General features: G+C 40.7%; 5 protein-coding genes across 15 annotated transcripts in view; 2 read left to right on the top strand and 3 right to left on the bottom strand.

Moving 5' to 3' along the window:
* rasal2 (RAS protein activator like 2) overlaps nt 1-5624 on the bottom strand; it is an 83499-nt gene extending 77875 nt beyond the window's left edge. For 4 of the 8 annotated variants that reach the window (XM_021589521.3, XM_090226114.1, XM_090226112.1 and 1 more), the window contains exon 1: nt 4782-5624. In XM_021589521.3, the coding sequence (XP_021445196.1) occupies nt 4782-4908 (127 nt within the window). In that variant the 5' untranslated portion in view covers nt 4909-5624. The remainder of the gene's footprint in view (nt 1-4781) is intronic. The other 4 variants (XM_021589522.3, XM_090226111.1, XM_090226113.1 and 1 more) reach the window with 4 other exon arrangements.
* Nucleotides 5625-6221: 597 nt separating this feature from the next.
* On the bottom strand, nt 6222-7991 carry ankrd45 (ankyrin repeat domain 45). The gene is made up of 5 exons (XM_021589531.3): nt 7436-7991; nt 7093-7260; nt 6813-6907; nt 6580-6718; nt 6222-6377 (listed from the first exon to the last, which is right to left on the bottom strand). Exons 1-5 carry the CDS (start codon nt 7707-7709, stop codon nt 6346-6348), a joined length of 708 nt encoding a protein of 235 aa, XP_021445206.3. The 5' UTR covers nt 7710-7991; the 3' UTR covers nt 6222-6345.
* LOC110508750 (kelch-like family member 20) lies at nt 7928-16586 on the top strand. Its single transcript, XM_021589528.3, has 11 exons — nt 7928-8157; nt 8793-8856; nt 10211-10784; nt 11280-11438; nt 11636-11846; nt 12052-12235; nt 12479-12622; nt 12779-12912; nt 13269-13477; nt 13682-13788; nt 13879-16586. Exons 2-11 carry the CDS (start codon nt 8834-8836, stop codon nt 13961-13963), a joined length of 1830 nt encoding a protein of 609 aa, XP_021445203.1. The 5' UTR covers nt 7928-8157; nt 8793-8833; the 3' UTR covers nt 13964-16586.
* Nucleotides 16310-19958, bottom strand: cenpl (centromere protein L). 3 transcript variants are annotated; one of them, XM_021589529.3, is made up of 5 exons: nt 19615-19958; nt 18257-18425; nt 17841-18092; nt 17195-17740; nt 16310-17097 (listed from the first exon to the last, which is right to left on the bottom strand). In XM_021589529.3, exons 1-5 carry the CDS (start codon nt 19758-19760, stop codon nt 17023-17025), a joined length of 1188 nt encoding a protein of 395 aa, XP_021445204.3. In that variant the 5' UTR covers nt 19761-19958; the 3' UTR covers nt 16310-17022. The 3 variants fall into 3 exon arrangements, with proteins under 3 accessions (XP_021445204.3, XP_036823030.2, XP_021445205.3); XM_036967135.2 differs by having other exon boundaries at nt 19604-19680; XM_021589530.3 differs by lacking the exon at nt 19615-19958 and adding an exon at nt 18622-18645.
* The window catches only part of dars2 (aspartyl-tRNA synthetase 2, mitochondrial), a 19695-nt gene continuing 12245 nt past the window's right edge, over nt 19679-27128 (top strand). For both annotated transcript variants that reach the window (XR_016493053.1, XM_021589527.3), the window contains exons 1-11: nt 19679-20478; nt 20883-20982; nt 21125-21191; nt 21340-21441; nt 21540-21635; nt 21752-21875; nt 21966-22012; nt 22157-22263; nt 22401-22470; nt 22660-22839; nt 22967-23074. Coding sequence is in view for 1 of the 2 variants with exons in the window: in XM_021589527.3 (XP_021445202.3) it covers nt 20304-20478; nt 20883-20982; nt 21125-21191; nt 21340-21441; nt 21540-21635; nt 21752-21875; nt 21966-22012; nt 22157-22263; nt 22401-22470; nt 22660-22839; nt 22967-23074 (1176 nt within the window). In the remaining variant the exon portion in view is untranslated. The remainder of the gene's footprint in view (nt 20479-20882; nt 20983-21124; nt 21192-21339; nt 21442-21539; nt 21636-21751; nt 21876-21965; nt 22013-22156; nt 22264-22400; nt 22471-22659; nt 22840-22966; nt 23075-27128) is intronic.

Raw genomic sequence — 27128 nt, 5'->3', positions numbered from 1 at the left:
AATTAACCTTTTAAAAGGATAAACTTGGATTAGCTAACACAAAGTGCTATTGGAACACAGGAGTGATGGTTGCTGATAACACGTCTCTGTACGCCTATGTAGATATTCCATCCATCTTTTCCTGTGGCAGTCCTCATGAGAGCCAGTTTCATCATAGCGCTGGCTGGTTTTTGCGATTTCAAAGTTCTTGAAATGTTCCACATTGATTGACCGTCATGTCTTAAAGTAATGATGGACTGTCATTTCACTTTGCTTATTTGAGCTGTTCTTGCCATAATATGGACATTCTAGTCACCTAGAAATGCATTCTAGGTGACTACCTCATGAAGTCAGCATATGTGTGAGGAATAACAACAGGTGCCAATTTCCTCTCTTATTAAAAATGGGGTACAACTAAATGAAACGTAGCCAAGCTCCTTTAATGATTCATCCTATAGGATGCATAGCTTATATCCACATAATTTCAGTCTAATGGTAATAGTGAAGTAGCAGAGAAAAGCCATGTTTCTTTTGAGTCTGATCTGCGCCAATCCTCCCCCCACCGGTTGTTTGTGGCCAATGTACAATGGCCTGGCCGTTACCTCAAATTCCAAGACCATCACAGCCCGACTTCCAATTTGAAATATGTCACTTTTCAAGCAGGTTAGCGTTTTTTGGTCATGAATCTTGTTCTGGAGGTAGCTCTGCAGGGGTCACTAGCTAGCACAGCCACAAAGTCATACATTCAGATGTTTAACCTAACCTTAACCACACTGCTAACCCTAACGACTTAAATTAAGACAGTCTAATTTTTGTTTTCATACATTTTTACAATATAGCCAATTTTGACTTTGCTGCTGGCCTGAGGGTAAAAAAAATCACTCAGTTCTGCCTCCAGAACAAGACTCATGACAATAAACATCAACCAGTATGTTTTAAAGCCAAGATTAAAATTATTAAAGCCTGTAATTTCTCAGACAACAACCCAATGCTGTTTGAGTCATTGAGGTATCTGATGTTATCACTGACTCATCCTAGCCACTGAAAATCATATCATTCTCATAATCAGACACATTATCTTGGCCTTTTTCTTTCATGGATTACTGAACATGTTGTTAACTGACCCCTTAACATCAAGTTTCTTTCCCAGGATATTAACAAATAAAACTAAAAATAGGCCTGGTAGAACATTCCCAGGATTCCCTCAAGAACAACTACATCCATTGAAAACATAACTGTGCTGAGGTCAAAATATTCCATTTTCATAAAGAAAAAGCTCTCTTCCAGTCAATCTTCAAGTAGGCAGCATATTAACATGACACTGTCAACAACATCATTATGCTTCTGTTCTCCAATGTATCACTCCTGTCCTTTAAAGTTTCAGGGTCGTTCCATTTCATAACGACAAGCCATGACACCCACCATCTCAGATGGTTCTAAAATCATTTCTGTCATTAGAAAAAGATAATCTTATCATTCCTGCAACATTATTTTGTTTAAATATAATTTTATCTGAGAAATTAAGCTAATTGATTGCACTCAAATTGGGCATTTTAATTTATAGTAATGAATAAATATACTACCTAATGTAACTGATGTGAAATGGCTAGCTAGTTAGCGGGGTGCGCGCTAATAGCATTTCAATCGGTGACATCACTCGCTCTGAGACCTTGAAGTAGTTGTTCGGCTTTTGTGGAGCGATGGGTAACGATGCTTCGAGGCTGGCTGTTGTCGATGGTAGGGGCGAGGAGAGGGACGGAAGCTAAACTGTTACACTAACATCCGATTTAGACCAATTTTTTTCTAACAATAAGTAAGACATGAGGAATGCAAAGAAAATGCCAAAAAGCCACCCACGGACCCCCCACACCAATGAGCATACAGTTCTTTATGTTTGACAAATTGTATGGATCAGCGTATTGTTTCTTCATTCTATGTAATATATTCTCAGTGAATTTGGTGACGTTTTTCTCCCCTGTACATGAAAATTAGTCATTATAGTTTTTAGGTTTATGTCCCATCCTACATTCTGATAATAACCGGTTCAAACCACTAGATGGCGATGTTCCTGCTATTAGGTAGTATGTTTTTCTACATATTGGTTTCCTTAGCCTGTAAGCAGTTTATGGACAAAGTATGACAGCAACCCATGCTTTGGTTTGTTTACCTGACCACTTCAATTTATTGCATTTGTTGCACAAATCCAATGCAAGTCAATGGTGCCTTTATTAGCATTTTCACACTTCATATCCTAATCATCATTGAGTTACACAATCAATTGTTTTATACTTTAGGGTGATTTGGACATAAAGTGAGAAAATGCTAATATAGGTACCATTGACTGGCATTAGATTTGTGCCACAAATGCTAGAAAGTTAGCATTTGAAACAGTGGACAACAAAACCAAAGCATGGATTTCTGTCAACCTTGTCCATAGACTGAATACAGGGTAAGGAAAACAAAATGTCCTTTTGTAACCTGGAACAGCACCATCTAGTGGTCAGAACCTGGTAATTTCAGGATGTAGGGTGGGACATAAACCTAACTTCAATGACTCCTTTATCTGAACAGGAAGATTTTTTGTATTTTTTTAAATCACAAAAATCACTGGGAATACATCATGTAGGATGAAGAAACAATACTCCCGTGCCGCAGCTCCATACTACTTGTCAGAGAGAACTGATACTATATAGTCGTTGTTGGATGGGATTGGTGTGGGGTGTATCCATGTGGGGGCTTTTGACAATTTCTTTGGATTCCTCATGTCTAACTCATCGCTAGAAAAAAAAAGTTTGGTCCAAATCAGATATTTGGTACTATATTTAATGAATATTACATGAATCCTATCAATTAAAATGGTACATTTGCAATCAATTGTCTAAATTTCTCAGAGATCAAATTATATTTCAGTAAAATCTTACCTCATTTGCACACACTGTATATAGACTTTTTATATTGTGTTATTGACTGTATGTTTGTTTATTCCATGTGTAACTCTGTGTTGTTGTTGTTTGTGTCACACTGCTTTGCTTATCTTGGTCAGGTCGCAGTTGTAAATGAGAACTTGTTCTCAACTAGCCTACCTGGTAAAATAAAGGTGAGAAAAATATATAATAATAACAATAATAATAATGTTGCAGGAATGCTAATGTTATCTGTTCCTAACAACAGAAACAATATCAGGGCAATCTGAGATGGTGGGTGTCGAAATCCCCTTTCTTGGGCTTTTTGAGGTGGAATGACCCTTCAATAATAATTTTTGAGAGAGAAGCAGGAAAAACCCTAGAAATCAATCCAGTCTATACATGTCATTACAGTTCAATTACCCAAAGTAGCTCTAGGTAGCTTATAGCATGACCAAGGAAATGCAAAGCCAATGCAGGCCTCGACTAATTGTGAAAAATAATTTATGGATGTAAACATCAACAGAAAAAGATACAGAATGGAATCCAAGCTTATCAAAAAACTATAAAAACATTGAAGAAAATACAGTAGCGGAAAGCAAAGGATATTTTGTGTAAGCACAATATTATTGAGCATCCCTTTCTATTCATCAAAGTGAGTGAGCTACCATGACAACAGTCCCTGCCTATTGGTCCTGTGTGGCTCAGTTGGTAGGGCATTGCATTTGCAATGCCAGGGTTGTGGGTTTGATTTCCACAGGGAACCAGTAAAAATGAAAATGTATCCACTCACTACTGTAAGTCGCTCTGGATAAGAGTGTCTGCTAAATGTTTATGTAAACAAGACCACAGGATGTAGGCTACAAAGGTACATCAGTTCAAATGTAGCTCGCAATTCTTAGATCAAACCCTGCCTGGACGTAAAGACAAGTAATCAATAAATAGCATTGCAATTAATCAGGCCAGTAAATTAATTACATTATGCGCTCATCTTCCTCTGATCACAAGTCACAACCATATTGCATAGTGGCGGTAATGCTGCAATCCTATTCGCTACATGTTCACTAGTGAGGAACGTCATTTTCAGAGGGTCAAAACTCACATCCATCACCTTCACAATTCCTACTGCTCATCATCCAGCCCCAACAATAGAATCTAACTTATTCATGTAGATACATAATAAGGTGCCTGAAAATCCTCCACTACTGGTGGTAGTGGCGTGAATTGTCCCCTGATAATATAGATGTGTTACTGTTTAATTAACAGCTTTTTCTGTATGTTCTGTGTGTAGTCCATGATGGGGCTTTGGAAATAAGCATGCAAAGTATTGGATATTAGGCTACTGCTCAGAGCTATGATTTCATATGAATAGAAAGAATGGCAAGAAGAAGAAATGACCTTCATTCATCTTTGGATGTTGCCATATTTCATTTTTTGGACATATGATGCACATGGAATTCCTAAAGAGCCTTTTGTGTGTTCTAGTCACTTGACAAAAATATGTAATTCAATCTCTCCATCATGACTCACCTTAAACAAATATGAAATAAAGTAGGAAGTTGGATATCCTTCCGTTGGGTGGCAAATATGTACCAGTGCAATGGCAAATACTCAAATTATACTAACTGTGATTTTGGCATGATCGAGCAAAGCCAATGTACATAATCGCACAATAGGGACAACCAATGGTGTTCTATTATATATGGGTTAAATTATGTCTATGGTTACTGAGAAGTAGATGCTTGTTCCCTTAAGCCATGTGCCATTTTTTCCAACCACGACACTGATGTTATTATGGCAACGTTGGTATTTTAAGATGTCAAAATGCACAGAACACTTCTCACCTCAGTGCACAATGCAGTTAGAGAAGAAGCTTTGAAAATTGGCTGTCCATCTTACCATATACGCGCACCCATCCTTGTTGCTGACATAAAGAATCCCGCAGGATTCGGTCCACCAATGGATCCAAGGAAAGAAGTCCACCATGAAGAGAATCCACGTCGCCTGTGACTAAGTCGGTCTGCATACTAGAATCACCTTTCCAATAACTTCCAAGTAGAAACTGTGTCCAAATCGGAAAGTCCACGACGTAACGTTAATCATCAAAAGGAAGCAATGACGTTAGCTACTTAATTTAACTGCTGGTGAGTTAGCTTTATGTCAAAACATTACAGTTTAACCGGGCTAAGTTTTCTCGCGTTTACTAGCTCGCGCTAGCTATTTCATTGTTTGGTATAAACTAGCGTTCCAGCTAGTTAGACGAAAGCCCTACCATCATGTTTTCTTTCATACTACTTACTGCGGGCTAGCAATCAACATTGTATTGCAGTCTAGTGGTAACAATAACAGTTTTTAGCTACACTGTTGACATTGTCGCCAACGGTCTTGTTCCCATATCCTCCTTACCCAGCGATCAGAGGTAGAGTGCTGCTCCAACAGGACCACGCGCAGAAAAAGTCCCGAACGTCTAGTACTATCCCCTTGTTATTCCAAGCAAATGTGTAGGTAGCCAAATAAGTTTGTGCAGCCGTGACGTCACTGATTCGCCCATTCTGGAATACAGGAACCGGTACTCACGAGGTTAGGTTTCTCTTCCCTCTTCCATGGGGGTCACATTTATTATCCAAACCCAAATTTCCACTTCTATCGCATGCCAGCGCAAGATTATTGGGATCCAGGAGAGAGCAGAGGATCACAGAGCCAATCTTTAACGCATGGGTTCAAGGCAAAGGGGTGTGCCCTGCTGTGTCAGATTCCACATGAACAAGAGTAAGAACAATTATTTAGAAGCGTCTATGATGTGCATATATTATGAACAGATTTTTTTGTAAATTATTAGAAATCTTTGAAATACAGACTCCAGCAATGGGACACACTTGAATTGTATTAACATTGCAAATATAGGTCTGATGTAGGCTGCATTTTAATATACTATTTCACTAATAAAAACATAATGGTGCAGCAACTAATTTTCTATTTGATACATTGAATTGAATTGAATATAATTGTCTTATTTGAATACCATTTAAAATATACAAAGTTGTCTTCAAGTGAGTGACTTAAACTACCATACCTCAATTATGTTATTGCTAGTTTTATAATTTATAACATCAATATATTACATACTACTTTCAGCATGTCTTATACATGCTTATATCAACTATGTATTTAAACCATTGGTTTATGTCTTTTCACTCAGACTTCTCACAACACCAAACTGTGTACTATGTCTCCCCACTGTGGTAAGTATAGTCTGTTGAGAATTCCACCTCAAAATCATAACCCCAGTCATTAACCCAGTCATCTGTTAACTTGCAAAGACAATGCACACATGATAAATTATGGTGGTTCTGATATTTTATTATTTAAAATATTTTGATAGTACATGCAATGGTCAACAAATTCCACTTTGGTCAGTTTAACCATTTTTTATCCATATTTGATTGTGACACATTGTTTATCTTCAGTTTTTGCTTGCTTTAGCTGTGACTTCAGCTGCAAATAGAAATGAAAATGCATCACTCTCAAGTCATAGATATTCAGTCAGTATACATCCACACAATGTCAAAGTGGGTAGAATAGGTTTCCAATATAACACATCCAGGATGCATAATGTGCTGTGTAGATAAGGAAAATAAACAAATGAGATAGACTTGAATTACGATCCTGCACAAAATCATTTGATAGTCATACTCACGTTGAGTCGTGAGCTTGGACAGAATGGGGATAATAATGTCCTCAAGATGTCTCCTCTGCTCAATGAAGTCTTGGATAGATGGGTTCTTGGCATTCTGGATCCAATCCGACTTTACTGAGCAGGTGTTTGTACATATGATCTAGGTAGAGAGAAAAAAAAGTTGTAAAAAGGACAAGAGAGGGAGATGTCTACTGGGAGTATAATAGTTTATTGAGTTAATGTAATTGTGTTACCTTATCCTCCTTGTTGAGTTTCCCTTGAACCTTCTCTGGGTCAGCAATGGTGTCTCTCACATGTGTTATGTAGGACTGCAAGTCCTGCTTGGCCTCTGGAGTGTAATAAAGATGTTAATAATTATGTTTTTACATGCAGCACATGCTATGAAAGGAAGTGCATCTCATATATCTCATCTATCTCTCACACACACACACACACACACGCACACACACACACACTGGCCTCATCCAGAAGCTTATACAAGTGCCTGACTCTCATATTTTCATTCTATCTCACCTGCCCAAGTAAGATATTCTGCACAATCCATTTTAAAATAACGGGAGGCAACTTCCATGGCTCTCTCCCTGCGGAAGTTCTTCGCCTGCATGTCGGCACCAAGTTCCACCAAAGTTTTCACTGTCTCAAGCTGGCCCCAGAGGGCTGCACAATGCAGTGGGGAATAACCTGTATTTGAAAATCAAAATGACCATGGTATTGTGTATTATTACTAGAGATGTGATCCTCTGATGTTTAACAAGTGTGTGTGTGTGTGTGTGTGTGTGTGTGTGTGTGTGTGTGTGTGTGTGTGTGTGCCAAGTAGTCTAGTTCCAATTCTATTGTTGGAACTTGGAACACCTACCTCTTGCAGTACACTCGTTAACATGAGCTCCATGCTTCAAAAGTTCCCGCACGGTGGTGCTTCTTCCCAGCATACATGCAATGAAAAGTGCATTTCTACCCATTTCATCCTTTTCCCAAAACAAATCCTCTGGTGGCTCTTCATTGCCAGAAAGGCACTCGTTTTCCAAATGTTTTTGTAGACCTTCGATGTCTCCAGTCAAAGCATAGTGAAATACAGCATTTTCTTCAATTGACTGCATTGTTCTGGTATAGCGTAGTATGCTGTGGTTCATTGGCAAAGTAATTTTTGCTAGATAAATACATTACACGTATTGTTTCCATGGATACAAGGGTCACTCCTTTTTCCTTCCCTGCTAACACCAATCCTTAAAAGAAAGGAAACGATGACTACCTGTATTGTATTTTTGTCATTTGATTGGTGTGGAAAGTGCAACGTTATATACACACAAAAAAGACGTGGAAAGTGTATAATCCCCATAAACATTTACTCATTCTTGTGTTTTCCTGTGCAATGCGCACATCGGAACTATGTGCTAGTGGAATACCAGCCAATAATCGTTCCGAGGGGGGACCTTGCGCTGAAATACACAACAATTCACATTTCCTGTCGATTGTAATTTTATGGAATGTCTAAAGAAAGCGTAGCTTGTGATTCTGCAATGTAGCTTTTTAAATATTGGCGATCTGTCACTTTGCTAGACGTTCGAATGGAAATATAAGGTAAGTATTTGTTTTCGACCTGCATCTTTTCTTGATCCAGTAACGATAGCATTTCTCCATGGAAAATATTTGTGGTTAGCTAACCTAGCCAGACCGTTAGCTCTAGCAAGGAGGCGGCTAGCTAACGTTAGCTGCTTTCCTGAAAGTTGGCTAGAGTAGCCAGCTAGCTTGCTAAATGCTAACATTCGATGTTAGCGAGATATCTTGTATTTATTTTTAGAATTAAATGCAGTCTGCTAGCTACATAGCCCTCTAAATATAACAATTAGCTAGCTAGTAAGCGTCAGTTATTTCCTAGCTTAGTTTGAGTCTTTGTCTAATAGTAGCTTGTTTTTCTAGCTAGTTTGTTAGCTACAGTAGTTAGATTTCAATCTCATATGGATCTACAGTACCTAGCTATTAGCCTATCGGCCTGTTAACTGGTCAGCTATCTACCAAGACGTTTCGAATAGGGTACACATTTTTCTAGCTAGTTGTCATAACTAGTCATTACTTGCATATCATGGTGACCTCAATATGAGAAACACAGTGTGTTTTTTCCTCTGTATGTTACAGTAGTAGTGGCTTGTGTGGGCTAACATCCCTCCTTATAATAAATTGGAACTGATCCCTCCTTTGTTTTTCCATTCACAAAGGTTGGCAAAAAGTTGTGGGACCAAAGGTTGTTTTTCTGTGCATGGACGGAAAGCCAATGCGCAGGTATGTGATGATTTGAGCTTTTTTTGTGTGGCGTAAATGTTTATATCTCATTCAGTTGAAAATGAATGCTCATCCTTTGACATCCAATGACAATGGTGTCCTCGCTTAGTTAATCATTCTTCATGACAAATTATAGAAATTTCAGAGTGGCTGTTTTTTATTATTATGTAGGCTAGGTTTGCAGGAAATCGTCAAATCAACATGTATAAAAATGTAATCAAAATGAATGGGGGTTGAGTTCTGTATGCTTCTATTATATAAGTGGAGTAGGATGCTTCACCTATGATTATTTGGAAATGACCCCAAACCAGTGAGGTGTCTTGGGGCTGGTTAGACAAGTTTTTCTCAACTCAATAATGTACATCACATCAATGGAGTTGAGTGGAAACGAATGTGGCTGGTCTGAACCTCCGACTACATCAAGTCGCTGTCAGTCGATACTTATAAAAAATATATTTCTTAAACCCTTGTGGTGCCCCTATGTTTGTCTTCTGTAGCTGCTTGCCTTTCAATGTTTGCTGAAATCCATACTTTTTAAATAAAACTTTCATCAAATGCAACCACTGGCTGTTTCCTCCTATCAACTGACAGCAACTCCATGTAGTCAGAGGTACACGCCGCCGACAGTCGTTGCAACCCAACTCCACAGAGATGAGAAACCCAGCTAGGGGTTGGTGAAACTGGGAGTGCTAGGCCTGTAGCCAGTATCACTTGCATCAATACCCAAATAGCTGTGGCGCCATGTTTCAAGGCCAATTTGAGTCTTTGTGGTTTGACAAATTCATCCATGTAGAATCAAAGAAAGACCTTATTTAAGCCGGTAAGTATTGATGTACCTTGGACCTCGTGTAAAACTAGATTTGAAAGACAGTCCTCATTTGTTCTGTGTAATAGCTTGTGCTCCATTTACATAGTGTAGGAGGTCAGAGAAAGTCTCCTGTTGCCACTGCAAATTGAGCTATAATTGGAAGAGTTGATTACTGTTTGGCAACAAGAATTGCTCAGGCAGTTGCTCGGGGGGTAACAGATGCTAGCTGAAGAGGCCTTGGATTGCACTGTAGACATTGTAAGTCATAGCCTAGTTGAAAGGGGATGTTTCTGTCTTGGTACTTGTTTCTTTCACATATAGACCTCAACTGTCCTTAGTTCAGACATAGCTGATGTCTGTTTAGCTAAGGAATTAGACTATTATGTCAACTTTGATTCTGGCTCCCACCAATACCAACATTGACAGTACCAACAAGACCAATTATTAACTTTGATTAGGTTTTGTGGTGGCTGTTTTTTATGATAAATCAGTGTTGGATTGTGGATGTTTATCCCTGATCTCTGGCTTTATGTGTCTGTTCTGCAGGGGTACAAGTGCACGCCCAGACAATACCGGAATGGACATCACCGCACGCTGCACACTGGGTGACCCCAACAAGCTCCCGGAGGGTGTGCCCCAGCCGGCACGCATGCCCTATGTGTCGGACAAGCACCCTCGCCAGACGTTAGAGGTCATCAATCTGCTACGCAAGCACAGGGAACTGTGTGATGTCGTGTTGGTGGTTGGCGCCAAAAAGATATATGCCCACCGGGTGATCCTGTCGGCCTGCAGCCCTTACTTCAGGGCCATGTTCACAGGCGAGCTGGCTGAGAGTCGGCAGACTGAGGTTGTGATCCGGGACATTGACGAGCGGGCCATGGAGCTTCTCATTGACTTTGCCTACACTTCACAGGTTACTGTAGAGGAGGGCAACGTGCAGACGCTGCTGCCCGCCGCTTGTCTGTTACAACTGGCCGAGATTCAGGAGGCTTGCTGTGAGTTTCTCAAGCGTCAGTTGGACCCCTCCAATTGCCTGGGTATCCGTGCATTTGCTGACACCCACTCCTGCCGCGAGCTGCTGAGGATAGCTGACAAGTTTACACAGCACAACTTTCAAGAGGTGAGGTGGTTTCTCTTTTTCATACATGTGAGTCTGTGCACTCACTCTCTGAGGCACAATCTTGAATCTGTTTATTTTATTATTTAGAAAATGTTGCTTGTCTTACCTCTGCTTATAAGAAGGACATTTTTTGTTTTAGGATCAGTTAGTCACTTAGTTTAGCTATTAATTTGAAAATCCACACTGGTTACCCGTTAGTGAACTCCAGAGAGAGTCTAATTTTAGCCCCACAGCCTTTCTACATTGTCAAAAAAAAACACACCCAGTTTAGTATTTCTATGAATTTAAATCCCCATGTTATTTGTATCCTCAGGAAATAACTGCCGTTGATCTTTCAGAATTTTCAAATGTCAATTAGATGCTGCTGCCGGTTTAACTTTACTGCCTTTCCATTCATCATTCTATTGAGCACAGCCCCTGTCTTTTTTGTGGGCTTTTAACAGGTTTCAACTGATGAAAGGATGACTGAAGTAATTTAGCTTACTTTGCCCTCAGGTGATGGAGAGTGAGGAGTTCATGCTGCTTCCAGCCAACCAGCTGATAGACATTATCTCCAGCGATGAACTGAATGTGCGAAGTGAAGAGCAGGTTTTCAACGCAGTCATGGCCTGGGTCAAGTACAGCATTCAGGAGCGCCGGCCACAGCTGCCACAGGTGATAGCTGCTATGTAAACACTTGATTATTTCAAAGTATGAGATAGAATGTTATTTTCCATTACTCAAACTTTATACACATTTTAGTTTTAATTCAAAAAGGAAATGTAAGACATAAGACTAGCGACAGTGTGAAACCGAAAGTGTGTTATTCCACCTGGTAAGTCATTGATTCAGGATATGTTTTCTGGTTGTAGGTCCTCCAGCATGTTCGTCTTCCTCTTCTGAGCCCTAAATTTCTGGTGGGAACGGTGGGATCAGACCCTCTCATCAAAAGTGATGAGGAGTGCAGAGACCTGGTTGATGAGGCAAAGAACTACCTCCTCTTGCCCCAAGAGCGACCTCTAATGCAAGGGCCAAGAACACGGCCCCGGAAGCCCATCCGGTGTGGAGAAGTGCTGTTTGCAGGTTAGTGTCTTAGAACTGTTTAACATTACAGCATTCTTTCAGTACGTGTGCCTGATCACATCTGCTTATAAAAGGTTTTCAAAATAACAGTCATGCCTAGTTTGGCCAACATGTTGTCCATTGAATATACAAAATATTCCAACGGTTAGGGGTTAGAAGAGACAAAGTCCTACAAAGTGTTTTATTTCCTCTTTCATATTCGAAGTTGGAGGGTGGTGCAGTGGGGATGCCATTTCCAGTGTGGAGCGATATGACCCACAGACCAACGAGTGGCGCATGGTGGCTTCCATGAGTAAGAGGCGCTGTGGAGTGGGGGTCAGTGTCCTTGATGATCTTCTCTATGCTGTCGGCGGCCATGACGGGTCCTCATATCTCAACAGTGTGGAAAGGTTAACATTTTTTTCCCTGTTTCTAAAACAATGTCCACGTGTCACCACCTCGTTAATGTTTATTTATAGGGTCTCATCCCAAATGGCACTATTTCCCCTACTGTATATAGTGCTCTGGTCAAGGTAGTGCACTAAATAGGAAATATTGGAACACCTGCTAGATCTTATTAAGTGGCTTATCTTCCTTCCATTGTTTAACCTCCTTATCTTACTGTACTGTACTGAAATCACTCTCCACAACAGGTATGACCCCAAGACCAATCAGTGGAGTAGTGATGTGGCTCCCACCAGCACGTGCAGGACCAGTGTGGGTGTGGCTGTCCTGGGAGGGTATCTGTACGCAGTAGGGGGCCAAGATGGAGTATCGTGTCTCAACATTGTTGAAAGGTGACTGACTATACAGTGTGTTCTGTCAAGCTGAGGTGAAGACAAATGATCTTGCAATACTAAAAGTATTATAATAAACATTTTTACATGCATCCTAAAATATCACAGAAAGCTGACTCCTCTGAGTAATCTGACTGTATGCATGATCTGTTGCAGATATGACCCCAAGGAGAACAAATGGACACGCGTGGCCTCGATGAGCACCAGGCGCCTGGGTGTAGCCGTGGCTGTACTGGGGGGCTTCCTCTATGCAGTGGGAGGCTCTGATGGCACGTCCCCTCTCAATACAGGTACATATGAATTACTTAGAAAACAGTACAGTAGCTTTCATTGGTCAGCACATCACTAAAAGGGTGTATACTACTTTATTTATTTCTAATATAAGTCACATGAGAAGCTTTAGAGATCCTAGAATCACATAAATGCCCACAAAGTTCCCTACAGAGATCTTTATCGTATTAGTTAGGCACCAAATGGAAGAAGACTGACTGAAACAGGGAGGAACCACCTGAACTTGTCCAGTAAAAAAATACTTGTTTTTGTTTTCTTGCTGCGTTTTGCTACAGTGTACCCTAATGAATATGGCCCTGCTCTACCCCCCCCCCTCTAACCTTTGCATGTTTGCGCTGCTCTTTTGTGAGCACAGTGGAGAGGTACAATCCGCAAGAGAACCGCTGGCACACCGTCTCTCCCATGGGCACCAGGAGGAAACACCTAGGCTGTGCAGTGTACCAGGACATGATCTACTCTGTAGGCGGTCGTGACGACACCACCGAGCTGAGCAGTGCCGAGCGCTACAACCCCAGGACCAACCAGTGGTCACCTGTTGTAGCCATGACTTCAAGACGTAGTGGGGTCAGTCTGGATCTCTTACATTAGACTTTTGATTGGTTTGGGTCTTTTATTTTAGGGTAAGCAGGCAAAGTGTTAGACCTTTCGATCAAATCAGGTAATTTAATCAACTTTGTTGCGATGAACTAGATGAAGTGTGGAAGAATAGGAAATTAATCAAACGTTGGCTTTCACCTGTTGATGTTTGGAGCATTGGTTGTCTTCCAGGTTGGACTAGCAGTGGTAAATGGTCAGTTAATGGCTGTGGGCGGATTTGATGGGACAACATATCTTAAAACAATAGAGGTCTATGATCCTGACGCTAACACATGGAGGTAGGTACTGCATGCAAGAGGTTACTTAAGATGTATTACCCTAAGAGTGCTTGTGTTGAACCTGTTATTCATTTTCTTCTTGTCCTCCAGACTCTACGGTGGAATGAACTACAGGCGACTTGGAGGAGGGGTTGGTGTTATCAAAATGACTCACTGTGAATCCCACATATGGTAACGCCCCCAGTTTAAAGGACTCACCGTCGCTTGTGCCTCTGAAAGAAACATTGTTTATCGTGCAAGGAAGGAAGACTATATTAACTTTAACTCATCCACAGCCGTGTAATTGGCAAGCCAAGGAAATGTCTTGAGTGACTACAAGATGTGTCAAGTCTGGAAGGCTTCTCATCTAGTAGTCTATGGTTCATCTCTCTATTCTGTACTTCCTGTATTATGACTTGACACGCCAAGCCAGCCAAGGCCAAGAGGAACCAACTGAATAGGCCTGCATCAATCACATGAGGAACTATTATTTATGACATCACTGCGGCAAACACTTAATTTCCCCTTTTTCTGTTACTGAAATGGAATGATGCAGCTGCACTTTAGGATACAGTTCAGTCTTTTGCTGTGTGACCTGTTATACTATACCAACATTGAGTTTACATTTAAATATTAAATGGGGCATGACGAAGAATCGTCAAAGAGAACTGATGTTTAACTGAAAATGTAGGATGTGGTCGCATTGCTTCTCCTGATCTTCATTGTGAATAGTTTAACTTGTTAGGCAGTTGTTTGAATCTCCTCTAAATTGAATGCACTGTGATTATAATTATTTTAGAATATTTTATTTTTTGGCTGTTTTTATTGGAGGTAGACGCTGAGCATAACCTGGAGTTCTATATTCACAACTGGGGGTCAATTGTTGGCCGACTAAGATGTTAGCACTGTGCTGCTTACACAATATTATACTGAGTATACCAAGTATTAGGAACACCTTCCTAATAATGAGTTGCACCATACCATGTTCGAAGGCACTTAAATGTTTTATCTTTTCCACCATCAATGGCACACATACACTAACCATGTCTCACATCTTAAAAATCCTGTTTCCTCCCCCTCATCTATACTGATTGAAGTGGATTTAACAAGTGACACCAATAAGAGCTTGAACCTGGATTCACCTGGTCAGTATGTAAGGGAAAGGGCAGGTGTTCTTAATGTTTTATATACTCAGTGTATATAACTGTTTCATACAAGATTGTTATTGCCCATTTAAGGCTGGATAACAGTTGATATTTTAGGAGCAACTCCTTGACACATCGCTTGTGCGTTTAACATTATATGACACATTTCTGAGACAGTCTTGCACTTTAATCTATTATAGATTATTCTTGAGGAATGAGTTGCATTGTGGTTAATCTAAAACACAGTAAGGAATAATAAACCGGTTGATGTATTATGCATTTTAACCTATTATTTGGTGAGCATGCAAAACATGGATGGACATTCAGTAATATGCTTAATTGAAAAATGACTTCATCTTAACCTTATCAGACCCGACCCAGGCAATCCCTAGGTGAAAAACCTGAAATACACTACTTTCATTTATCTGCCTGCGACGCCCTCAAATTTAGCCTCACATTGAAGTGTTTTGCCATTTTCTTTTCAGGACAACCATGGCTACAAGTAGAACACAAAATAATTTGACATTTATGAGTTTTATTCACAAATGTCAATGAAAACAAGGTTTTGCAAGCAAAAACAATATAGAAAAGGAATTTATAAAATTGCTGTAAGTATAGAAATGGTTTTCTCAGTTGGAAATAAATATCCAACTATTCAGTGACAGCTGTGTGGAATTTGTGGCAGCAACTGTGAGTTTATCACAGTATTATAGACACTATGTTCTGGGATGTCCAATCAATGTAGAAGAGCCTTTACCTTCTAACGACTCTTTTGGCTTGTGAGCAAAACAGTGCATGTTTGTAAGAGTAACTCAAGAGTTTCATAGTGGAGTCATAAGTTTGTAGTCAAACCGTTCAGACTTTAGACATTTTTGTGAGAACTGTCTTCCTTGTCTCACAAACACAGCTCCAGCTCAGCCGCTGTTAATCGCAGAAGAAATAGACGAATCCAATGCAAAAACCCAGAAGCCTGTTTTAAAAGGGGCTAAGGCACTAAAACACACCAGCTTTACCGTGATACTCGAAGCATTTTAATGTCTATATAAATCCCATGTTACCATTGAGCATAAACATATTTCATCATGTGTTCTTCTGAAACTCTATCCCTATGCGTATGTATATCACCCAAATGTGTCATCTGCTCACAAGTAATTATTAGCCTTTACCGGTCATTCAGTGGTAGAGAAATTGCTACCTTCTGAAATGAATGTCCCTCTTTCACGCATAAGTATGGAAGCGTTTTGGGGGAAAATGTTTAGGATGAAAGATGAGGGATGCTTAATTTCTGCTGAAGGTCTGAGATCTCTTTATGAGCTATAAGCCTTGATAAAACACGTGGCATTTTACCCTTATTAACCGTTTTGGATTTGTCTGTGTACTGACAAAATAACCCATTCTGTTAATAAAAACATTTTTTATTTCCAACTTTAATAAGCTCAAAAAACAATCTGTATTTGAACCATTTAGGAAATCACTGCACAGGGATTACAAGGCTAGTTCTCTGGGAAACTAGGCTTTGTTAGTTTTCACTTAGCCACTTGATTCACTGTACTGTATATCTGGAAAGGATTGTGTGTATATATATATATATATATGAACTTCTGCCCAAGTTACTTGATAGCAATGGATTTACCATGTCTCAAACCTGATTATATAATAAATTATAAACTGGGTGGTTTGTGCCATGAATGCTGAAAGCCATGGTATATCAGACTGTATACCACAGGTATGACAAAACATGTATTTTTACTGGTCTAATTACATTGGTACTCAGTTTATAATAGCAATAAGGTACCTCAGGTGTATGTGGTATATTGGCAATATACCACGGCTATGGGCTGTATCCAGGCACTCCACATTGCACGTAAGAACAGCCCTTAGCCATGGTATATTGGCCACAAATCTCCCCCGGTAGCACAATTATGTCTACACTTTTAGCTTGTAATGAATAATATCTATAGAGAACAAATGCAGCAGGAATTGTTATTTTGTAATGTATGCACTTGCCTTTTCATACAATACAGGTACTTATGCTATTTACAGGAATATAAGTGTCAAACAGTTTAATTTCATATGGACAGTAATTGTGAGGTTTACATGCAAATGTTGATTAGATGGGCATCTTCAGGAGGGCACATTCTGTCAGCAGCTGCAGGATGGTGGTGATGTAGGTAGGGCTTGCAATCTGTGAAGGAAAAGAGATAGCAGATCTGTTTCACTCATAGCATTTCATTAGGATCTAAAGTTCTAGATACTTCTCCAGATATGTGCATGATATCTACCTTGATTTTTCCACTATGGTGAGAAGAACCCAAAGCCGTGGAGACCTGCTTTAGTGACCCAGCGGACAATTCTATCCTGAAGTGCCTGAAGAAGTGTGACTGCAGCCCTTTGATGAACCTGGTGACTTCCTCGATGCTGACATCTGTTGTGTCATCCTGCCGCACACTGTCCCAAAGCTCCCAGGCATCTTGTGGGTGGATGGTGTACTTAACATCCATAGGGGGTAGTGTTGGAAGGGTCCAAACCAGTTTCAGGTATTGGATGTTGATGGTGGGGTGGCACCCAATCCACAGGGCTGCGAGCCACTGGAGGTTGGCAGAGTTGATACCAAGAGGGCCAAAGCAACAGTCAAATGTCTTTTCAAACCAGGATTTGACCAAAACTGTGAGAGACTCTGGTCCCCTGGTACAGAGCAAAGGCAAACTGACAAATTCTGATGGTAGTGATCGGAGAAACTCTAAGTCACCGTTGACACAAGTCAGCCAGCCACTCCACACAACCTTCTGAGCATCATCTTTTGCAGCAAACGCTTGTCTGGAGAGAATCTGAGGATGAGAACAACAGATGACGTTGAACACCACAATCGGATTTCACAGAAGAATATAGCATGTACTGTAAACTACATTTAGAGAAAAAAAAACGTACCTGTATGAAAACCGTCTCAGCATCTTCATCCGTCTCTGCCAACCCAAGGACCACTGAGAAATTTACCTTGAAGCCCAATTCCCGGCCAACTTCAATCGCCAGGCCCTGTTGCTTCTCTGATACAATGAAAGCTGATAGATGCTTTGAATAGGATTTCAACTGAGTGTGTCTGAACTGGTACAAAGGTGTGACGTACGACAGCTCCCATTCTTTCCTCACCAGGAGTGCCACTTGGTCTGGGTCAACCTGTTTCTAGAGAGCAAAGAGAGAAGTCAGATGGCTGCAAATACAACACTCAAAGGATAATGTCTAAAAATATCAAACAGGGCTACAGGATCAAGCCTACACATTAGTTGAGTCTACACAATGATGTTGAATAGTTGTGAATACAACCACAATTGGTTTTAGCTACTTACTGTGATATCACGTGATTTTGGAGTTCTTCTACTTCTTGGTATTCTTAGAACTGTCAGATGGCCTGATGTGTATCCCAGATTAGTTGCTTCAACGCAGCTTCGCATGGATCGCCTGTAACTCTTGCTCCTTCGTTGTGCCAAGACATTGTTGAGTGGGGTCTTTACAATGCTGTAAAGAACATTATGTTATGATAGGTAGTGTAACATTTATTTTACACCAAGCAGTGTAAAATTAAAAAATTAAAAAAGGAAAGCTGAAGTGATAAAAAGTAGAAAAACATTGTCACAAGCTAGCTAGCATGGCCTTTTTCTCTGACAGTATACGAAAGGGTTGATACTGCTAACGCTAGCAAGCTTTGGCTTACTCCATTCAGAGGCCAAAAATCGCCTTTTGACGATAGTCTCTTCTGACCAGGGGTGTTTTGTTAAGAGCCCCATCGCTTGCTCTAAACATCGCTTGCGGTATGGTTTTGGAAACAGGAAGGCATCTTTCATATCAGCGAGTAATTTTTTTTTTTAAAAACGGGTTAAATTACTACACACCTTATTAATAAGGTTAGTGTTCCCACACTGCCATTGTTCCATGTCACAGCGCGTGTTTAAAGAAAACAGACAAGAGTGGACTACTTGCGCTCTTGCAATCTGCATCTCCAAACACCTGTGTAAACAGATGACGGACGCCAGGTGTAGTCACTGAAATATACTTTACTGCAACTGGCGTTAAAAACAGTGTGCAGTAAGTGTTTATTTTACATTTGTGAAATTGTGATGAAAGTAGAGGAATTTATGTTTCTAAAACAGTACCGCAATTGAGAATCAATTCACATTTAGATATCATATTTGTCTGTTTTGGCTTCCAGAGCCAATTCGCCCTTTAAACAGAACATGTAAGGTCATTTGACTAAGGAATAAACTCATTTTGTCCAATATTGGTCTAGAGGCACCCATAGTCGTATGGATCTGTGCAAAAGTACACAGTAATTTTTTTTCTGTGCAAGTTACAGTATTTTTTATTTTGAGCCTTTCTCGCTGATGAAAGTTAAGGACCATTTGTTTCGAAAGCCGTATTGCAAGTGATGACTGACATTAAAACACAGCATTGGGATTGTAGTTCACATGGGCTAGTCTTCGGCGAAGCTAATCGCTGAAAACTGTAGTGTACAGAAGGCAGAATACCGACTAATTTAAGAGTTTTTGAGAGCTAGTTTTGGCTAAGCAGCTGCTGTTTTGATACGGTCTGATTTCCTCGGTCGCTGACCAACAGCTCGGTTAGCAATCTTTTTTTATAACGCTAACGTCGATAAAAATTGTCTAACGATATGAATTAAAATGGATAAGCGATCTCACTAGTTGTGTACCTGCTCCGTTCCTCCATGACTGAAAAAAAAACGGAAGTGGATTTTGAACATCGCGCTTTCCCGTGATGCAACTGGAATCTTGATAAGGAACAGTAATCGATTACAGCATCATTCAACATTGACGTTAAATATATGCGTCGAATCATTTCATACGGTTGAAGCTTCAAATGCTGTCCAATGTCTCGTATCTATCTACAAATATTGTAATAGATCCTTATCGTAGTTTGACTACTTTGGTCAGAAATAGATCCCTCCTTCCCCACCATATGTTATACAAATTGAGCACAAAATCACTAATCTGTAAAAATAACGGATGGACACACTATAAACAACTAACTGTCGATACCAAGCACATCCATATTTATTCAGACTTGTGCTTTCTACTTCCGCCTGAACGTGGACGAGACAAGGAAGGAATTAGAGGACGCTTGTACCACAATCACATTGAAGGAACCAGGGAGATTTAGCTACCTAGCGCCGTTGTTTGGACAAAATTGACATAATGCAGCTACATTTTTTACATCAAGTTTGCCAGTCGCTTTGATCGGGCGTAAATCGTATGAGTTTTATGTAGCTATCTAGCTAGCAGTCATATGGAACAAGCAGCCAGTGTACAAGACATATCTTTACAATATTAGATAATAGCTGTTTAGTTAGCTACAGTACTGTTAGCTAGCAAGTTATCTGAAATGGCCAATAAAAGCAGAGCATTGGCGCAGAGGATGCTTCTCATCTGTAGACAGGAGACCAGGGCATATTCACTATGGCGAAGGACAACAATTCCGATTGCACATCTGATCAAACCCAGCATTATGCATTTGAAGTTTTCTCTCAATGTCAACAAACACTCAACGTGCACAACAGGTAGCCTATATTATTTACTTCATGTCGGTCCATCAATTCTGATCTTGGAGACCCAGGGTGTGTGCAGGGTTTGTTTTAGTCTGACACTAACTCCTGACTCAAAATCTCAATAACTATCTAACATCATTGTCCCGGACTGGGGTTGGTGACCACTGATGTTCTGGAATCCAGATCAGGGACACCCACAGAGGTGTGCAGCGTTTTCCCCCAGCCCAGAATTAATGTCATGCGGTCAATAACTCATGAAGCTCATGACTAGCGGAGTTGGGTTTGTTACTCGTGGGCTGGAACAAAAGAGTACAACGTGGGTTTCCAGGACCAGGATGGAAGAACACTACTCAACAAATAATTATGTCTATGCTTAATATAGAGCAAGCATAACACTTAACTGTATGTCTCTCCAGGTCCTAGCAGCTTGTCCTTTCGGAGTCACACTTGTGGGGAGCTACGGCCTGCTGATGTTGGAGAGGAAGTCACTCTGTGTGGCTGGGTTCAATACCTGAGGTTTGACATGTTTCACTGTTTCAAACACTTTATTCTTCTCACATACTGCTTCTATTCATATTTAAAGTGGCCTATATCATCACATGGAAATAATTGCATTTAGCTGACTCTAACAGTGTACACATTGTTTTGCTCCAATCAGACAGGATTTATTTGTTATCATGAGAGATTTCAGTGGCTTGGCACAAATTCTTATCCCTCAAGACGAGGTAAGACTGTTTAACAGTTTTATGAATTATTCCAAAAACACTCTTGCAGTTTATATTTATGGTAATCAAATTCCGATGTATATGTCATATATTTTAACATTACTATATATTGACTATATATTTATTTGTAATTTGTGTCTTGGTCTAGGACAAAATGAATCTGAAAACAGCCTTGTGTGACTTACCACCTGAATCAGTGATCAGGGTGAAAGGCACGGTCAGGCTTCGACCAGATGGACAAGAGAACAAGGTGAGACTGTGATGACAAGATAAGTGGCAGTAACATTTACCATCAGTGTTATTGTGAATGACTCCATCCTGATTGTGTCGCCATTTTGTAAATTGTAGGAGATGCCCACCGGAGAGATCGAGGTTCTTGCAGAGAGTGTGGAGATTCTAAATGTCTGCCGTAAGCTTCCCTTTGAAATCAAAGATTTTGTGAAAGTGAGTACATGATTAAACACATTATTTACGCATAATATCATCACACACAAAATTCAAACACATTTGTTGTTAGCATTATTATTTCAGTATTGATGAGCTTTACTCTTTGTTTACAGAAATCTGAATCCCTTCGGATGCAGTATCGCTATCTGGACCTTCGTTCGTCACAAATGCAGTATAACCTGAGGCTGAGGTCCCAGCTAGTGATGAAGATGAGAGAGTACCTGTGCAATGTGCATGGTACGAGTCCTTGAATTGCCTCTCCAGTTCCTATCCTACTGCACTGTAGTGTACTTGTTTTCAAAATATTTTTTGTTTCCCTGATTCCAGGGTTTGTGGATGTTGAAACTCCCACCTTATTTAAGAGGACTCCAGGGGTAGGTTCTCTCCATTGTACTCAACACATTTTACTTTCTCCAAACACTATTTTGGATCAATTATGTGTGTTATAGAGTAGGAGCTCTTCTATAAAATTATTTACAAAGGAGTCAGTCCTCCCTTCATGTTTTTGTATTTTCCAGGGTGCAAAGGAGTTTGTGGTGCCCTCAAGAGAACCTGGTCGATTTTACTCCCTGCCTCAGAGTCCTCAGCAGTTTAAACAGCTTCTCATGGTGGCTGGCATTGACAGGTAAACAAAATGCATCCGTTGTACTGAATCACCAATTACATTGTTACACTTGATGCCCTGTGTCCATTGTTTCATAGATCAACAACTTTGGTTTTGAGCATCTAATTGTAGCTCTCTGATGTAAATTTATCTTGCAGGTACTTTCAACTTGCCCGGTGCTACAGAGATGAGGGTTCCAAACCAGACAGACAACCAGAATTTACTCAGGTAATGTGATGATTAGCTCTGAGAAGAGACATGATCAACTATTTCTTAGGGCAGACAGAATAACTTTGGCAGATGAGTGTCGAACAGCTTTAATGTGGTTCCTAGTTTGATACAGACACAAACACACAGATAATCTAAGTCTAATTCTGCCCCCATTCCTCTACATTGCCTCTTATCTATCCTCCATAGGTGGACATTGAGATGTCCTTTGTGGATCAAGCTGGAATCCGAGGTCTGATTGAGGGCTTGGTCCAGTACTCCTGGCCTGTGGAGAAAGATCCTGTCTCCACACCATTCCCCTGCATAACGTATGAAAAAGCAATGAAGGACTATGGAGTGGACAAGCCAGACACACGATTCGCCATGAAGGTTTGCTCAAAATACTCAGATATGATTTTACATTTTGGGAGGTATTTTTAAATGCTACAATCTGATAGTGAAGTACGAATATCCTGCTCCAGTGTTTTAGGTTGAAATGTGTTTTCTACTTGTATAGCTCATGGACATCAGTGAAACATTCCACAACACAGAAATAGAGTTCCTTAAAGACGCCCTCAACCAACCAGGAGGATGTATCCAGGCAATCTGTATCCCAGATGGAGCAGTAAGTACAGTTTAAAATAATAATAAAGGATTCTGGTAGACCTACGGTTGCAAAGGGTCGGAAACTTTCCGGGAATCTTCATTTTTCTCCCTGGAAATTTTCTATCGGAAGTTAAGCCCTGGAATTTGGGGAATTTTGCTTAAATACATGAAAAGAGTTATCTTATAACTGTGAACCTTTTTTTGTGGGATACACATAAGGCAATTCTAGGTCTTGTGGCATATTTTGGTTAAACTATCCCCAATTCAATGGAATTGCAACCCTCTGCATGCACAGTGCATTCTTCCATCACATGTACAGCTCATTCTCAAGATCTTGCACACTAATGAGATGCTATTGAGCCCACACTACTACACTATCTGAGCCAAGGACTACATGCTTTCTGGTAAGTTTTGATTATAATACTGGGTGGGGTGAATATATTTTATATGACATACATTATTTTTTGTTAACTAGTAAATAGTAGCCTACATCAAAGTGTATTTAATGCAACAAATATGCAGAATCATCTGGCCAAGTGCATAAAGTTCCCTCAGCGCTCACAAGTAACCTCTGACAAAAGTCCCTGTACTTCTATTCGAGGTGAAAATGATGAATCAGACGCCTTATCGATAGCAACAATTCATGGTCCTCCTGGACTCAGATGCTTTTTTTTCTCAATGGAGGAACGTAGTCAGAGAAATGCTGATGAATGTCTTGCTCGAGCTGTGTATGCAACTGGTTCACCTCTGATGCTCACAGGCAATGTATATTGGAAGAGAGTTCTGATTGTTCTTCGCCCAGCATACACCCCTCCAACCAGACATGCTTTATCTACTCATTTGCTGGATGCAGAGTTCAACAGAGTTCAAGTGAAGATCAAGCAAATCATAGAGAAAGCAGACTGTATTGCAATCATCTCTGATGGGTGGTCAAATGTTTGTGGGCAAAGAATAATTAACTACATCTCCACCCCTCAACCAGTATTCTACAAGATCACAGACACAAAGGACAGCAGACACACCGGTCTCTACATTGCAGATGAGCTGAAGGCTGTCATCAATGACCTTGGACCACAGAAGGTATTTGCACTGGTGACAGACAATGCTGCGAACATGAAGGCTGCTTGGTCTAAAGTGGAGGAGTCTACCCTGGTTAGGGTAGGACCCTACCCTGAAATGTTTAGGTATGTGGTATGTGAAGGGTCATCAAGTTATAGCAGCAATCTACCTCATCAAGCAGTGAGAAGAATAAGAGCACCACATTGAAGCTGCCCAGCAACACCCGTTGGGGTGGTGTTGTCATCATGTTTGACAGTCTCCTGGAGAGGAAGGAGTCCTTCCAAGAAATGGCCATATAACAGTCTGCTGATATGGACAGCCCCGTCAAGAGGATCCTCCTGGATGATATATTTTGGGAGAGAGTGGTAAGCAGCCGGAAACTCCTGAAACCTATAGCAGTAACCATTGCACGAATTGAGTGAGACAATACCATCCTGTCTGATGTTCAGACTTTGCTTGCAGATATAAGAGAAGAAATCCGTACTGCCCTGCCCACTTCACTGTTGCTCCAAGCAGAGGAAACTGCAGTTCTGAAATACATAAAGCGTGAAGACTTCTGCCTGAAGCCCATACACACCGCAGCGTACATGTTGGACCCCAAGTACGCTGGCAAGAGCATCCTGTCTGGTGCAGAGATCAACGAGGCCTATGGTGTCATCACTACCGTGTCTCGCCACCTTGGCCTGGATGAGGGCAAGGCAGTCTGGCAAAGTACACTTTCAAGCAAGGTCTTTGGGATGGAGATGCAATATGGCAGTCGTGCCAACATATCTCATCAGCTACCTGGGTGGAAGGCACTTTGTGGATCTGAGGCTCTTTCCCCTGTTGTCTCCATCATCCTCCAAATCCCACCAACATCAGCCTCCTCAGAGCGCAACTGGTCCTTGTTTGGGAACATACTCACCAAAGAACGCAACAGGCTGACCAACACAAGGGTTGAAAATTGGTGGCCATCCTGGCATATTTGAGGAATTTAAGCCTGACCACGAGCCATCAACAAGGTTGGAAAGTGACAGTGAAGATGAGGCCTCAGTCTGATGTTCAAGAGGTGTACATTGAGGAGGTCCAGGGAGGATGTGGAAATCCTGAGATGAAGACAAGCAAAGCTTTAGTTTCTAGACTATAATTTTACAGATCATTGGGGATCATTCAATATTCCCTATCTTTTGTTGTTCAGTGAAATCATCCCATGTGAAGAGTCAACTCATTTAATTAAAGTTCAATCTGTAACTAAATTGTTTTTTATTTCTATTGGAAGGATTTAATCATTTGTCTGCTTATGATAAGGTAAAAGGTTTATGCTTCTCTCTTCACATGATATGGTAAATATATCCAATGAAAAAAACATCTACATTTAAATGGTATTAATCATATTAATTTGCATATATTTCCTTTAATTCCCGTTAATTCCCACGGAAATTTTCCACCTCTGAATATTCCCTAAATTGTGCAACCCTAGGTAGACTGTTCTAGTAGATTCTGTTAGCCTATTACTTTTTTAAAGATTTGTGCATCAAATAAAGATTGTTTAAGCTTGTTGGAATGTTCACCTTTTATTGTCTTACCGCCTCAAATTAAAGTACATTGAAATAGTTGTTTTTCCATTGATCTACACATCCTACCCCACAACTTCTAAGTGAAAGAATATTCAATTTTATGGGGAAAATCTATAAAAACTGAAATAGTAGGGCCTCCCGGGTGGCGCAGGGTTCTAGGGCACTGCATCGCAGTGCTAGCTGTGCCACCAGAGACTCTGGGTTCGAGCCCAGGCTCTGTTGCAGCCGGCCGCGCCCGGGATGTACATGGGGTGACGCACAATTGGCATAGCGTCGTCTGGGTTAGGGAGGGTTTGGCCGGTAGGGATATCCTTGTCTCATCGCGCACTAGCGACTCCTGTGGTGGGCCGGGCGCAGTGCACGCTAACCAGGTCGCCAGGTGCACGGTGTTTCCTCCGACACATTGGTGCGGCCGGCTTCCGGGTTGGATGCGCGCTGTGTTAAGAAGCAGTGGTTGGGTTGTGTTTCAGAGGACGCATGGCTTTCAACCTTCATCTCTCCCGAGCCCGTACGGGTGTTGTAGCGGTGAGACAAGATACCACGAAATTGGGGCGAAAACTGAAATAGCTTGGTTGGAAATAGCTTGGTTGGATAAGTGTCCACCCCTTTGTAATAGCAATCCTGAATTAGCTCAAGTGTAACCAATCACCTTCAAAATCACACACCAAGTTAAGCAAACACTCAACAATGAGCACCAAGGAGCTTTCAAAAGAACTCTGGGACAAAGTTGTGGAAAGGCACTGATAAGGGGATGGGTATGAAACATTTCAAAGCCTACATTCATTCCAAAATTTGTGGCATGACTTGAAGATTGCTGTCCATCAATGCTTCTAAAGGAACTTTACAGCGCTTAAACAGTTTTGGAAAGAATGGTCAAATATTTAGGTATTTTATTAGGATCCCCATTAGCTGTTGTGAAGCAGAAGCTACTTTTCCTGGAGACCACACACAACATGAAACATGACATAATACAGGACATTAATAGACAAGAACAGCTCAAGGACAGAACTACATATGTTTAAAAATGGCACAAATAGCCTACATATGAATACATATGCACAAAGTATCTACGTCAAATAGGGGAGAGGCGTTGTGTGAGGTGTAGCTTTATCTGTTTTTTTTAAACCAGGTTTGCTATTCATTTGAACAATATGAGATGGAAGGAAGTTCCATTTTATTTATTTTTATTTCACCTTTATTTAACCAGGTAGGCTAGTTGAGAACAAGTTCTCATTTACAACTGCGACCTGGCCAATATAAAGCATAGCAGTGTGAACAGACAACACAGAGTTACACATGGAGTAAACAATAAACAAGTCAATAACACAGTAGAAAAAAAGAGTCTATATACATTGTGTGCAAAAGGCATGAGGAGATAGGCGAATAATTACAATTTTGCAGATTAACACTGGAGTGATGAATGATCAGATGGTCATGTGCAGGTAGAGATACTGGTGT

This window comes from Oncorhynchus mykiss, chromosome 28 (genome assembly GCF_057628025.1).
Source record: "Oncorhynchus mykiss isolate SJ-2025 chromosome 28, ASM5762802v1, whole genome shotgun sequence".
In the NCBI taxonomy this organism is placed as follows: domain Eukaryota; kingdom Metazoa; phylum Chordata; class Actinopteri; order Salmoniformes; family Salmonidae; genus Oncorhynchus; species Oncorhynchus mykiss.
Note: the sequence above shows the minus strand (reverse complement) of the source record. Positions and strands in the feature narration are given on the sequence as shown.